The sequence below is a fragment of the Echinops telfairi genome, unplaced genomic scaffold, assembly GCF_000313985.2.
Source record: "Echinops telfairi isolate 266 unplaced genomic scaffold, ASM31398v2 ScPeMD7_23;HRSCAF=83, whole genome shotgun sequence".
Taxonomy (NCBI): domain Eukaryota; kingdom Metazoa; phylum Chordata; class Mammalia; order Afrosoricida; family Tenrecidae; genus Echinops; species Echinops telfairi.
Window position 1 is genome coordinate 84,866,617 of NW_022103920.1, and position 15,262 is coordinate 84,881,878.

A 15,262-nucleotide genomic window follows, 5' to 3' on the forward strand; every position below is an offset into this window, starting at 1 on the left:
CTAAGGTTTCTGAAGCTGTGGATCGTCGTGGGGGCAGACAACCTCTCATTTTCCTACAGGTTAGAACTGCTGGCCTTAAAGTTTAGCAGCCCAATGTTTAAACCCAGGATGCCATCCGTGCTCCTATATCAAAGAACTGAACTGCCTCAGTATATAGTGAGAGCTCCCCTCTACTGCACGCCAGGATATCGTGTGACTGTTTTAAAAAAAGGAAATAAAATGAAGGAATCAGGCTTAGAACTCCACCATCAATGTAAACTTTGAAGCTGTCACTTATCTGAGTGCACATTCCTTTCAAAACATCAAAACCCGAAACAAATCTACAGAACAGGCCTTACCTGTTCACCTTTATCTTGAAACTCTCTGCAGGCATCGGGGAAGACGTCACAAACGATGAGAGGATAGCCGTGCTCCATCAGGTTTTTTGCCATTGGATTCCCCATGTTGCCCAGTCCTATGAATCCAACTGGAGTCTTAGAGGCCATTGACCTAGAACACACTGATTTCAATATATTATTTTCAATCAGGGAAGACCACCCTTGTTATTTGAAATATTAAGTTGTTTAGATTTCGACAAAAGCAATTGTTAAACGGCTAGTTTAAACTAATGACCTAAACCCATTGAAACCAACTGAAAAAACCAATTCACTGTCATCACGTCGATTCTGACTCCTCCCAACCCTCTAAGTGAAGCAGAGCTGTCCAATGGGTCTGTAAATCTTTGTGGCAATAGAAGCCTCACCGCTCCTCTACAGTCCCATTTAAACATAACGACTTACTTCTAATTATCTAGCTCTCTAGTTAGAAATGTAGACACTTGTTGTCTTCTGTGTCTGTGGCACAGTGGTTACACCTTGGGTTACTAACTGCAAGATCAGCAGTTCGAAACCACCAGCCACTCTATGGGAGAAAGACTGGACTTTCTACTCCCGTAAACAGGCTCACAATGCACAAGGGCAGTTCTATGCGGTCTTCTGGAGGCACTATGAGTCAGATGAGGTGCAGATACACCCTTGGATGGAATGCAATCTGTAAACAGGGTTTTATGATGTTAACGAAGCGCATCAGTATGGACGCGTCCTAAATCTACTCACTTCTGAGGAACAAGGCGCTCTGCAGACACAGAGACTAAAACAGGGGCAGACAGATGTCCCACAAAGAACTCCAAGCAACCAACAGATGCTGAAGCCCTAAAATGTGAGGCAGAAGTCTCTCCCGTGGCTGCCACGGAGAAAGGCTTCCCCTATAGCTAGAACCCTTAATTCAACTTTCTAGCACCCTAACCTGTGAGAAAATTAATGTCTGCTCTTACAAGTGAAAAAGGACTGAAAATATTCAATAAAACCTGTTTCACTGACCAGGTTCAATAATGAAACTTCTAGATATGAATTTACCAAAATTCCACACTTATAGAAGCTTTCGCCTCTGGTAGTATAGAAATATTCTTGCTAAATGTTAAATCCAGGAGAACACATTGCCATCAAAATTCATCCGTTCACAAATGTGGCCCTGGGAAGAAGAGGAGAGGGTACCCTCTTGCCTAGGCTTCAAACAGAAAGTACAACAACATCAAGACCTGCGGCTAATAAGCCCACACTAGCAGAGAGGAGGGCTTGCCATCAATGGGGGGAAAGAATTTTGTTCTTATAAAGCTGAAAATGGTCTGGGTTTTACATTGGGCCGCACAATTCAATGTAATGGTTTTTGCAGAGAGAGTAGGGAGTTATGCCACGGCATGGAAATATTAGATGCTCTCTCCCAGTTTCTCGATTTAGAACTGCCATTCAATTTTACTGCATGAAGTCGTACTAGGCTAGAGCTCATAAATGCAGATGCAAACAAGATATGGCCGTTCCCTCAAAAAAGCCCATAGTCCAGAAGAGAGAAATACTTTCCCTTGCCTTCCCACCCTATCATTCCCAGCAATGTCCTTTCTATTCCAAAGATGCCACATTTTAAATCGTTTAGTGCACTGACTAATCAGTGACCCTTTAAAGTTTCAATCTTCTCAACTATTTGACTCCTGCTCTTCCTTGAATTAAATAGTGCTGGTGGCACTGTGGGTTAGGTGTTGGGCTGCTAACTGTAAGGTTGGTGGTTCAAACCCACCAGCTGCTCATGGAAGAACACGGAGGCTATCTACTCTCGTAAAGGTTTAATCTCTGAAGCCCTATCTAGGGTCACGACCAGTCAGAATCAACTCCCTAGCAGTGGCTTTAGTTTGGGTTCATCCCTGAACGTAATCTGAATTCAGTGAAACTCCTAGAAACAAACTGTTCGAAGGCCCTGAGACTCAAGAAACAGAGAGCTAGTAGTTGTCACGCTCTAGGCTGCAAACTGCAAGGTCAGCAGCTCAAAACCACCAGCTGCTCCAAGGAAGAAAGACAAGGCTTTTTCCTCCTGTGACGGGCTGCAGTCTTGGAGACCCACAAGGGCAGGTCTGTCCTGTCCTAAAGGGTCACTGTGAGTCAGTCAACCTGATGGCAGTGAGAGAGGCGGCCATACTGACTGTTGACCAACATGTCCATTAGCTGTGGGTCATTCTTCTGCATTATCACTTTGCCAAAGCCACGGTTAACACACCAGGGCTGACAAGGAGTCCTTTGCTTCGCTTTCTTGCCTGCCATGGTTCAGTAGTGGAGAAATGATATCCGATTAAAATTTCATTTTGATATTCAACAAGGAGAAGTGTACTCTATAAAAGAACTCCTTCTCTAATTAATGTGAGTACCAAGTAACACAGTAGTAATCCTTACAGAGAAAATGTGTGGCACAGTGTGGCAGAATCCTGTGCTAGGTTAGGAACAACATAATTCAAAATCTAGGTATAATTCAGAAACTAGGAAGACTGCACTTTAAGCAACTCACTCTAGGTCAGGCAAAATGTAGGGCGAGGTAGAAGTATCATTCATACATGTAACAAATTAAGGAACCATCATATGTATGTGAAATCCTGGTGGTGTGGTGTACTGCTAACTATAAGGTCAGTGGTTCAAACCCATCATCCACTCCTTCCTCGGGAAAAAGATGCAGTATCTGCTCCCATAATAACTTACAACCCCAGAAGTCCTATTAAGGGTTGCTAACAGTTGGAAATGACCGAACGGCAGAGGTCTCGGGGCATGGATTTGGGTGTGGATCTACAAGGGCCCTGAATTAATGAATGGTGGCTCTTCTAGCCAGTTTCTAACGCCCACCAAAAGGCCTCTTTCTACATGGTCTGCGTGAGGAGGAGACAATGGGCGGACACCTGTGAGTGACTGGGGCCAGGGTTCACTGGAATGCCATCCAGCTCCATACAAAAGGAGCCCCCGGAGAAAGGACAAAACCAAACTCACTGCCACTGCATCAATGCTGACTCACAGCGACCCCCTTGGGTTTTCAAGACTAGAACTGTTTTGGGTTTTTTAAAGATTTCAATAAATCATTTTATTGGGAGCTCTTACAACAATCCATACATCAATTGTATCAAGCAAATTTCTACATATGTTGCCATCATCATTTCCAAAACCTTTTCTTTCAACTTGAGCCCTTGGTATCCAGCTCTTTTTCCCCCTTCCCTCCCACTCTGGTAAACCCTAGATAACTTATATTTTCATATTTTACACCGTCCGCTCCCTCCCTTCACCCATGTTTCTGTTGTTCATCTGGGGGCGAGGGGCGGTAACAATCATTGCAATCAGTTCCCCCTTTCTCCCCCTCACCTTCCCCCTACCCTAATGGTATTGCCACTATCATTATTGGTCTGAAGGGTTATCTGTCCTGGATTGCATGTGTCAAAAGCTCTTATCTGTACCAGTGTACATGCTCTAGTCTAGCCAGATGTGTAAGATAGAACTGGGTCACGATAGTCAGGTAAAGGGGTGGTGTGAGGGAGCATTAAAGAACGAGAGGAATGTTGTGTCGTTGGTGTATACTGCACCCTGGCTGGCTCACTCCTTCCTTGTGACCCTTCTGTGAGGGGACGTCCACCTGTCTACAAGTGGCCTTGGGTCTCCATTCCGACCCCCCTCATTCAATGATGCCTGACACCTGGTCCCGTCGACACCTCGTGATCACATGGGTTGGAATGCTTCTCCCATGTGGGCTTTGTTGCTTCCCTGCTAGATGGCCATTTGTTTAACTTCAAGCCTTTAAGACCCCAGATGCTATATCTTCTAATATAGCCAAGCACCACCAGCTTTCCTCACCACATTAGCTTATGCACCCATTGTCTTCAGTGAACATGTTGAGAAGGTGAGTGTCACAGAATGCCAATTAGAACAACGTGTTCTTGTGTTGAGGGAGGACTTGAGTCGAGGCCCAATTCCGTCTGCTACCTTAATACTTAACTTACAAATATATGTACACAGACCTATATCCCTATTGTTGTATATTAATATATTTACATATGTACAATGCCTGTTTATACCTCTATAAATGTCTTTTGCCTCCTAGTTCTTTCCTCTATTTTCTTTTACTTTCCTCCTGTCCCACTCCATTTGGCTCTCTGTACTTCCTCCTCTCGCTACACTGCATTTGATCAAACCCCACCAGGCATTCTATGCCCTCCTGGCCATTGATTATAGATCTTTTTGTTCCCTTATCCCTAGGTTTGTTGACTCCTCCCTCCTTCCCCCCCACCTCCTCCTCTCCCACCCCCCACCAACCATTGGTCCCACTGTTTTCGCCTCAGGACTGTTTATCCTGCCTATCTTATATAGATAGACATGAAAAGAAAAACCGCCTATGAATAGTTCCAGGTTGTCTGCTGACCCGTATGATTGTTTTCTGATAGGGTCTGATGCAGTGCCAAGCCCTGCCTCCCCAATCAGAAGTCTATTTCCAGAATTCCTCCGGGACCTTGTTGCTTTGCTCCCCTTGCTGCTCTATTGCACTCCCTTCGTGCTAACCCCTGGTGTGGCAGGATCAGACGGGCACAATCCCCACACTGTGTCTCCGGTGCGCCCTGTGTAGCACTGTAGGTCAGTAAAGGGATGAAGACTGTAACTGTTTACAGGAGTAGAAAGCCCAGTCTTTCTCCCTCAGAGCTTCTGGTGGTTTCAAACTGCCGGCCATGTGGATGGCAGCCCAATGTGTAACCACTACATCGCTGGGGCTCCTTTGGAAACTTGAAGGAGGTGGCAGTTTAGGTGGGCTTTCTCGGATGGCTAGGATGTCCAAAGAAAGATAAGGAGGAAGGGCCCATCAGATTAAAAAAAAATGAACTTAAGAATATGCAATGTAGGAGGAAAGGCAAGAAGAAACTATTGCAGTTACCAGGGCAAGATATGACAAAATACCCATTTATAAACTATCAAGGGCTCATGTGGGAGGGGGGAACGGGGAGGGAGGGGGGAAATGAGGACCTAATGTCGGGGGTTTAAATGGAGAGAAAATGTTTTGAGAAATGATGTACAAATACGCTTTACACAATTGATGTGTGTATGGATTGGTATAACAGTTGTATGAGCCCCTAATAAAATGTTTAAAAAAAAAAAATATTGCAGTTACCATAGGCTATCATTAAGCCTGTCTTTCAGATGAGAAAACTGAGGCTTCGTGAGTTTAAGTAAAATGCCCCAAACGGTGTACTAAATTGTAAAATCAAGAGTCAAATCCAGCCAGCCTGGCGCTAAGATTTTCCACTTCAGTACGACATGGCACTGCCCTCCATTCTTCCAAAAGGACAAACAAACAGCGTGGCAGCAAGATGGACAGAAACAGTGCAAGCACAACATAGAAGGCTGGCAAGCTCGCTCCACAGGCTGACTATATTTTATTAGTAAGGCAGTTACTGGAGGGCTGAGGGAAGTGACAAGGTCAGACCTACACTCAAGCAACAGAAACGAGGCCATGGTGTGCACTGATACACTGGAGGAAGAGCCTGAAGGCAGCATAATTAATATAAAAATGACAATCGTCTAGATCAGAGTTGATAAAGTGTGGAGGCTATGAGGAAAGAGAGACATACAAAAATATTTCAAAGGCAGAAGTGAAAGGACATTGATTGATTGATTCGATTATGAGCTCAAATCAGGGAAAGATCAAAGATGACAGCAATAGGGTTGTGACGTCAATAACCTAAATACAGAAATCAGGAAGAGGGGCTGGTTCTGTTTTAACTGAGAACCATCAATGTGCTGTGTAAAGAATGCCCAAAAGACCCCCAGAAGTAGTAAAGCCCCGGCTGCAGACATAGTTGGCTAGCCATCTGCTTCAGAGCTGAAATTATGCGAGTTGATAAAATCATCAAATGAGAGTACAGCTAAAAAGGCTGAAGGACAAAGCCAAGAGAATGTCTATATTTAGAAGTGAAAAAGAAGCCGACCCTAAACTAACACAGATGTTAGAATTATTAAGAGTTATTCGAACTGTTGTCCATATGTTCAAAAACCAGAAACGGAAATCTAACAGGGGCCCAAATCAAAGTTCTTGAGATGATAACTACAATGTGTGAGATGAAAATTACACTGCAGAAAAAAGTAAGAAAATTACATTGCAGGATTAATAGCAGAGAAGGCATGAAGATTGATGACTTTGAAGACATATGCAAAATTGGTAAGAGGTTAATTATTTTTTTATTTCTTATGGTCTTTGTAATACATATTCATTGTAGAATACTGGGAAGAAGGGGAAAAAAGCTTAAAGTATTAAGGAAAAAAGTTAATTTCATCAATACACCAAAGAAATCACAGCTAATATCTTGGCACTGCCTGCCTTTTTGTACGCATTTTCCCCCCCACTATATCACAGGATTCTATTGTATAAAAGCAGTACTCCCAGAAGAATTTACGTTAGAGGACGGCACTGAAGCTGCAGGTAGGGGAGAGGTACATGTCTGATCAGAGCACAGGGAGCAAATGAATGGGGAGGAAGAGAGAGCGGAGCACATCCTGGCCCACCAGGCCTGGAGGGCGATATCCCCACTCTGAACAGCCAATGCACAGAGTGGACCATATGGCTGATCCCACTATGAGACACGCTGTCCCTCGCTGGCCCAGGGCCCTACGGGGAAAACACTGGAGACTCAGGGTCGGCACTGGCCTGGACTGACCCCACGACACCAAGGCAAAATACTAAAGGCATGTGGCAGAGCAACAGGGGGAGCAGAGCAGGGAGCTCCCTAGGGAGTACAAAGGACAGACTCTGGGGCCAGAGCATGGCACCCCATAGGACTTGACTGGAGGACATGCCTAGAGTTCAAAAATCAGACCTTGATCTATTTACAGATTTTTCTTTCTTTTTTAAATTTTTTCTTTTAATTAACTTATTCTTTTATGGGTCATTGGTTTTCTTTTTTGTTGTCCTCGCTGTGTTCTCATTCGTCGCTTATCTTGGTATGCCTTGTTTTTTGGTGCATATTATGATCTCTACAGATCTATCTAGATAAGATAGGCTGGATGAACAGACTGGAGGAGAAAACAACGGGACCAATGGTTCCGGGGGGATATGACAGAGGGGAAGGCAGGGGGTAAGGAGGTGGTGTTGACCAACCCAGGGACAAGGGAGCAACAAGTGATCTGAAATTAGTGGCAAGGAGGGTGTGAGAGGCCTGGTAGGGATTCAGCAAGGGCAATGTAACCGAGAGAAATTACTGAAACCCAAATGAAGGCTGAGCATGATAGTGGGACACGAGGAAAGTAAAAGGAAATAGAGGAAAGAACTAGGAGACAAATAAAACAAACATAAAAGAACTAGGAGACAAAGGGTATTTATAGAGGTCTAAATATAGGCATGTACATATATAAATATATTTATATAGGATGGTGGTGAAATAGATCTACGTGCATATATTTATAGGTTTAGTATTAAGGCAGCAGATGGACATTGGACCTCTATTCAAGTACTTACTCAATGCAAGAACACATTGTTCTATTAAATTGGCATTCCATTATGCACACCTTCCCGACACGATCGCAGAAGACAAATGTGTGCATAAGCAAATGTGAAGAAAGCTGATGGTGCCCGGCTATCAAAAGATATAGTGTCTGGGGTCTTAAAGGCTTACAGATAAACAAGCAGCCATCTAGCTCAGAAGCATCAAAGCCCACATGGAAGAAGCACACCAGCCTGTGTGACCACAAGCTGTACAAGGGATCAGGTATCAGGCATCAAAGAACAAAATATCACATCATTGTAAATGAGGATGAGTGTAGAGTGGAGATTCAAAGCCCATCTGTAGGCAACTGGACACCCCCTTACTGAAGGGTTGTGGGGAGGAGATGAGCAAGTCAGGGTGTAAGATAGCAATGATGAAACAGATAACTTTCCTCTAGTTCTTAAATGCTTCCTCCCCCCACTATCATGATCCCAATTCTACCTTACAAATCTGGCTAGACCAGAGGATATATATTGGTACAGATAGCAACTGGAAACACAGGGAATCCAGGCCAGATGACCCCTTCAGGACCAGTGGTGAGAGTGGCAATACTGGGAGGGTAGAGGGAAGGTGGGGTAGAAAGGAGGAACCGATTACAAGAATCTATATATAACCTCCTCCCTGGGGGATGGACAACAGAAAAGTGGGTAAAGGGAGACGTCGGATAGTATAAGATATGACAAAATAATAATAATTTATGAATTATGAAGGGTTCATGAGGGAGGGGGGACTGGGGAGGGAGGTGGAAAAATGAGGAGCTGATATTAAGGGCTCAAGTAGAAAGCAAATGTTTTGAGAATGATGGTGGCAACAAATGTACAAATGTGCTTGACACAATGGATGTATATATGGGTTGTGATAAGAACTGTACGAGCCCCCAATAAAATGATTTTTTTTTTAAAGTAAAAGGATATTGTGATTTATTTGATTAGGAACGTAGGACAATGCATTGTGTCCTACTTTATCACATATAATATGTGATGAGCATTCTATGTACTTTAATGTTACCAATAAATGATTAAGCATGATAACTTACTCTATCGAGGCCTTCAGGGTTTGGGTCCAAGTTATTTTAGAAATAAATGTTTCCACTATGTAACTTCACAAGGAAAATTTCAGTCCTAGTGCAGCTTTTCAGAGCCCTGGTGGAATAGTGGATTTTGCATCGGGCTGCTAACCACAAGGTCAGCAGTTTGAAACCAGCAGCTGCTCTTGCCAGGAGAATGAGGCTTTCTGCTCTGGTAAAAAGTTACATCTCGGAAATCCACAGGGGCAGTGCTACCCTGTCCTGCAGGGTCACTATGAGTCAGTTAATGCGCTGCTTTTCAGAGTTCATGAGCAACCCTAGAGTCTAATATGAAACAAATACATATACACATTTTTATCATTACACATTTTACTTATGCTATAAATTATGTTGCTTTAGAAATAGGTTTCACACAGACAAGAAGAAGGCCATTATAGAATGAGAAATATATGTCAATAAAATTATTATTTAATTAAAATAAAATAATTCCTACAGTGAAAAAAAAAGAGGCAATTATATAAGTTTTTAAATTACCATTTCAGTATATGATGCTGGTTAATTTTCCCATTCTACCTTTAGTCAGGTGGTAATTTTTACAATTATGTTATACAAAATAATCTAGTAACAAATTATTTTCCCATGTACATGTTGATTGAGTCATAATTCCCTACAGGGGCCTTTCCTGCTGAAATTTTTCTCTGTGCAAAGAAGCCTAAAACTTAATTACCTTCTAAGATAAAATATAAAACTTATTTTTATTAATGCTGATAAAATAGCAGTACAAGTACAAAACAGTTTGTGTACTGCTCAATTTTCTATTTCCTTTTTGATGCTTTAAATATCTTAAAATTAGATGTGCTACTTACCAACCTACACCTTTCGGTTCTCTCGTTTTAAGTAATAAATTATATGGATGCTTATGTCATAACTATTCACAAGATAAACATTATAAACATATTAAGCTGTCAACACTAAAATAACTTTACTATTTGAACAAGAATGGCACATGTTTAACTTTCTTAATGTTCCTAGACTAAATTTGCATATACTTTTTTTATTCTTCAATGTCAGAAAAGTAATAAATAATATTAAGTAAAATTACGAAAACCATTTCAAACATTTCCACTGACTGAAAACAATGGAAGTGTTACTCGCCCAGGCATGGTAAGCACACGCATAATTGATAAAGGTACACTAGTAGTTCATTAAAGTGTGATCAGAACACTTTGTGAAACCACTAACCAGCAAACTTGTCTTCCTCAGCTAATTAAAATGAAAAGAAATATGCATTCACTTGAAAAGCGCTACTACATCAAAGAATGCCTCAAAATAAATAAACAGAAATAAGCAGAGAAAAGACTGCCTCAGAGAACGTCTACATGCAAGTCTGGCAGATTTCCGGGCGTTCGTATCTTACTAGTAAGGTTCTGCAACAGACCTCTGTCTGTTTTCTTACATCTCCAGCACAGGTTTTACTGACAGGGGGCAGGGAGCTGTTCTACTCCCCCACCCCACCCCACCCCACCCTCTAAGGAAACATCAGAAAAAAACTAAAACCAAGTCTAATCCTGGACTAGATCTTGCTGCTGTTCAAGCTGTCTCCTTGAGCACTACGGTGTGCCTGGCACAAGCCAAGGGATTTCAGTCACCTCATAACCATGCGAAAGTTACATAGTTCACAGGGAGGCCAGAAAAGGAATTAGTGCATTTCAATTATGGTATTGGCGAAGAATATATTGCATAATGTACTGTGGGCTGCCAGAAGAAGGAACAAATCTGTCTTGGAACAAGTACAGACTGGAAGCTGCTCCGAGGTGAAGATGGCAAGATTTCATCACATGTGCTGTGAGCATGCTGAAGAAGGACATCATGCTCGGTAGAGGGTCAGCAAAAGCAGCTCTCGAACAGGATGGGTTGAAAAAGGGCTGCAACGCGGGGCTCAAACATGGCAAAGATGGTAAGGAAGGCACTGGACGGTTTTCCCTTCTGCATTCTTTTAACTCTCCAACCTTCCCAGGAAGACATCTGGCAGGGTCCCCACAAGGCAGCCAAAAGTAAATAAGGAGTCATGAAATCAGACCTTACTTGTTGTGTACCATCAAGTTCATTGGGACCCACAGGGCACTGAGACCCTGCCAACAAGAACCAAACCCAGGGCTGTACAATCTGTCCATACGCCCAGTGACACTATAGGACAGAGAATTGTCCCACAGGGCTTCCAAGGGAAGCCTTTCTTTAGAGCAGACTTTCTCTAGCAGAGGCTGGTCAAACTTTTCAGTAAAAAGCCAAGTGCTCTGACCATTGAGCTACCAGGGATCCTTATAAGGCCCTACCCAAACCAAAACACCAACCTCACTGCCACCCCAGCGATTCTGACACACAGTGAAAGGGGAGACCTGCCTTTGTGGGTTTCTGGGGCTGTGAATCTTTTAAAGGAGCAGAAAGCAGTGAGGCTAGTGGGTTTGAACTGACAACCTTGTGGTGAGCTGTCTAATGGGTAACCCAGTACGACACCAGGGCTCTGGAGGGAAAGGTAAGTTTTTAAGAACCTGGATATGAGAATTAGGGTCATCCTAAACCATCCTTGTCTTTCCATAACTGACGATGCTTTGCGAAGTAGGCAGGTTGGACTCAAGCCACTAATACACGGATGTGAGGCTGAACGCGCGGTTGAGGTTAATAATTTGACAGAAATGCCATCTTCAGGTGGCACGGTTACCGATGGTCAAGGGTGGCTCCACTTGTCGCAGGGGCTTTATCTCCAGTGCAGACACCACTTGTGTAAGGCCATCCATCACACCCAATTGAGGGGGTACACATTCGGGAGGGCTTCAAAACGTTCGTGCAGAAATGCCACTATCTTTTAATTCCACGTTGTCACGAACTTTTGAGGGCCCCCCCTCGTAAACCAGACCTGGCAGGCAGCCCGAGGACCAGTCCACCCAACGTGCCCGTCGGGGGCTTTCAAGGCTGGGGAGGGCCGGCTCAAAGGCCAAGAGTCGGCTGCCCCCAAAGGTACTCGGAACTCCGTAGCATCAGGGTCCGATCGGACCTCTCCTGTCCCCTCGACTCTTCCCTACTCCCTGCCAAGTCCTAGAGAGGACGCTGAACCCCACTCATCTGGAGGCAACAGGGGTCCCTTGCGGCGCCCGCAGCAGAAGCCAGGCCTTGCGATCAGCCCAGAACGTGGTCCCGACCGACCCGAGAGAAGACCTCTTGCCCCGGCCGAGAGCGAGAGGCGGGCGGGCGGGCGGGCGGAGAAAGACCAGGGTAGAAGGTTCGAGGTCCTTACCCGCTGCAAGGCCAGCCGCAGCAGGCCGCTGCCGGAGGCTCCAGTAGTGGAGACTGGAGGCAGCTCCCCGGAGCCGAAAGGAGGCTGCCATGCTGCCCCGCCCCGCCTCCCGGTGGTGACCTCCACCGCCTCTCGGCCGGCCGACTGCGAGCGTGCGCCGCCCGGCGGGGGAGCCGACGCGCATGCGCCCTGGCCCCGCCTACGGGCGCCCCGCTAGCGCTGGGAAGAGCGCAGCGCCACCAGGCGAGGCCCGGCGAGACGTAATTGGTGCGCCCACTGACGGACGTAAGAGTTGACCAATCAGCACTCCTGACTCCCACGAAGCGTTACGATGCACTAATAAGAGACCTTAGCGAATCTTCGCGTCAGACTCGCTGGCTCCGCCCTCCTCGGCTCGGTCTTGTAGCTGGAGGGGAAAAAAATCTTGTTTACTGAAACCTCAAGAGGGTGTGTGCGACAGGGTGGCTGTCACTCACTGCCACCTCCTCGGAGCACCCGCCTCCTAGAACCGCCTCCTTGCGGGCAAGGACAATACTTTGACTTTTTCAGTATCAACAAAAACTAAACGAAACCCACTGTGATTAATTCGATTCTGATTAGCAACGCTATGTGGGGGTTCTGAGATTTAAAATGTACACGAGTTTTCCTCCCCTGAGCAGGCTGATGGATTTGAACGGCAGACATTGTGGTTAGCAGCGCAACCAAAATCAAACTCGCGATTCCGACTTAGTAAACCTACGTGATAGGGTAGAACTGCCCCTGTGGGTTTCCCGAAACTAACTTTTTACCTTGGCTTTCTGCAGAACCGGTGGTGGGCAAGGTCAGCAGCCTACTTGTCACCCACTAGGCCAAGGCTCCAGCCTAACCCACAGCACCTCCAAGTGTTAGTTTTTGTGTGTTTTAGTGTCTTTATTGAGAAACAATCACAGACACTGCCATGAATGCAAAGCTTTTCATTTTACTTGATTTTAAATTCACTGGTTTCTCCGTGAGTTTTTAAAATAGAAAGAAACCAAATGTGTAACATTGCCCTCCCTCTTTGAAAGACAGAATTACTCAAAACTTGCCCTTTCTACTTCAATATCTATTCCGGCAAGATTTGAAAAGCCTACAGCCAGCATCCATTTTGTAAGTTGAAAATCCAGAAAGTTAATGTCTATGTCTGTATGGCCTGGCGGTACTGCAGGCTAAGTGGTGCACTGCTAACCATAAAGTGGTTGTGCAAACCTATCAGCTGGTCTGCAGAAGAAAGAGGAGGCTGTCTGCTTTCCTGAAGAGTTACAGTCTTGGAAGCCAGGTCCAGATAGAGTAGAGAGGAATCAACTCTGTGGCAGTGGGTTTGATTCAAAGAGAGAGCATCATATTTACTCGATAAATTTGGTCAATATTTAATGTCCGTGTCTAGATCATTGAATCCCTTGGGGGACAATTCCAGGGCTTCCCACCCCCACATACCCAGCCCAAGGGTTGGAAGCCAGGGGCACGTCAACACAAGATTTATAACAGCCTTTGGAGAAAGGGAGAACAGGAGGGACAAGTGAGGAATGGCTAGGACAACAGGAATTCCAAGGTGTCCACCTCCCACAATGTCATTTTATTTATAAACTTAAAGCCTCTGGGCTGTGGTCAGCCAACCTTTAAATCTAAGCAGCAGAATAAACAGATTTGACTTTGACCTTCTTTTTACCTCTGCCCAGTCCACCCATGAAAAGAGAAGCAGAGGAATTGGACAATTTCCAACAGGCTCTCTCCCAGTTCTGGGCATGCTAGCAGTGTTTCCAGGAACTGGTGCACGGTGCAAAGTCCTCCGGTTCAACTGCAAGGAAAACAATTCCCTTCTTTTGATGTCTTCCTACTGTCCCAGCCAACCTAAAAGATGAAAGGAAAGGAGGGAGGAGTAATTTATTTCAGCGATTGATCCAGTCTCCTAAATTTGCTTCCCCACCCCCAGGATAGGATGGTTTCGGGAACCTTTCCTACCTGTTCCTCTCTTTTTGGTTTCTTTAAGTATTCATTGTAAAGCACCTCCTGCAACCAATCAATGTAAGCCTACAGGTTTTTATAATTAACTGCTGAAAGCAGAGGGCCTTTCAACTAAGTCAATCTACAGAGCAGAATGATTCACAGCACAGGACAGCACATCACTTGATCTACCGGGCTCCTAGAGTTTATACTCCCCTCCCCTTGAGAGTTTATATCCAATCAGATTGCCTTTGTCATTTTTACTGTGAGCTACTGTGTTTGTTTCTCTGGGCTGTTTATAGGGTTCTTCCCTTGAAAATGAGTACTTCTTTACAATAAGCCTGCCTCCTGTGAATGACATTTCCCAGGACTACCAAAGGAGGGGAAAAAAAAAGTTGCCTTGGGGGTGATTCCCACTCATGGGACTCCATGTGTGGCAGAGTGGAAGTGCGCTCTTAAAGCATCGCAGCATCCTGTACATTCACTTTCTAAGAGAACAGAAACCGATGATAATAAGAACAACCACTATTTCTTAAAGATTTACTAAATGTCAACCAAAACCCCAAACCAAACTCACTGCCGCCACGGAGTCGATGCTGACTCATCAATCCTATAGGATGGGGTAGAGCTGTAACTCTTTATGGGAGTTGAAAGCCTCATCTTTCTCCCATTTTAACTCACAGTGCCCTTTGTTGGGGTTTCTGAGGCTTTGTAAGTCTTTACAGCAACAGACAGCCTGATCTTTCTTCTGCTGCAGCGGCTGATGACCTTGAACCCCAGACCATGCAGTTAGATGCCCGATGCTCCCCCAACAGCGCCATTGGATTCTTTCTAATAAATGCCAGACTATATAAATTCTCTGCATGGATTCATGCAGGGACAGCCTCAGCAACCTATGAAGTCATTACAATTATTATCTAAGATGAGACCAGTAAAACCTAAAAAGATGATTAATTTGCCCAAGGTCAACTACAGAACCAATCCGCACTCATACTGTCACTTATTTGGGCTTTTAAAAAACCAGGGGCTACACATGGAAGAAGCACACCAGCCTATGCAACCACGAGGTGTCGAAGGGATCAGGTGTAAGGCATCATCAGAACAAAAAATCTTACCATAG

At 44.7% G+C, this 15,262-nt stretch overlaps 1 protein-coding gene across 1 annotated transcript in view; it reads right to left on the reverse strand.

Annotated features, from left to right (window-relative positions):
• The window catches only part of HIBADH (3-hydroxyisobutyrate dehydrogenase), a 115,230-nt gene extending 102,950 nt beyond the window's left edge, over window positions 1-12,280 (reverse strand). The window contains exons 1-2 of the mRNA XM_004702743.2: window positions 12,181-12,280; window positions 339-499 (exon numbers count right to left, since the gene is read on the reverse strand). Of these exons, the coding sequence (XP_004702800.1) occupies window positions 339-499; window positions 12,181-12,271 (252 nt within the window). The 5' untranslated portion in view covers window positions 12,272-12,280. The remainder of the gene's footprint in view (window positions 1-338; window positions 500-12,180) is intronic.
• Window positions 12,281-15,262: the final 2,982 nt, after the last annotated feature.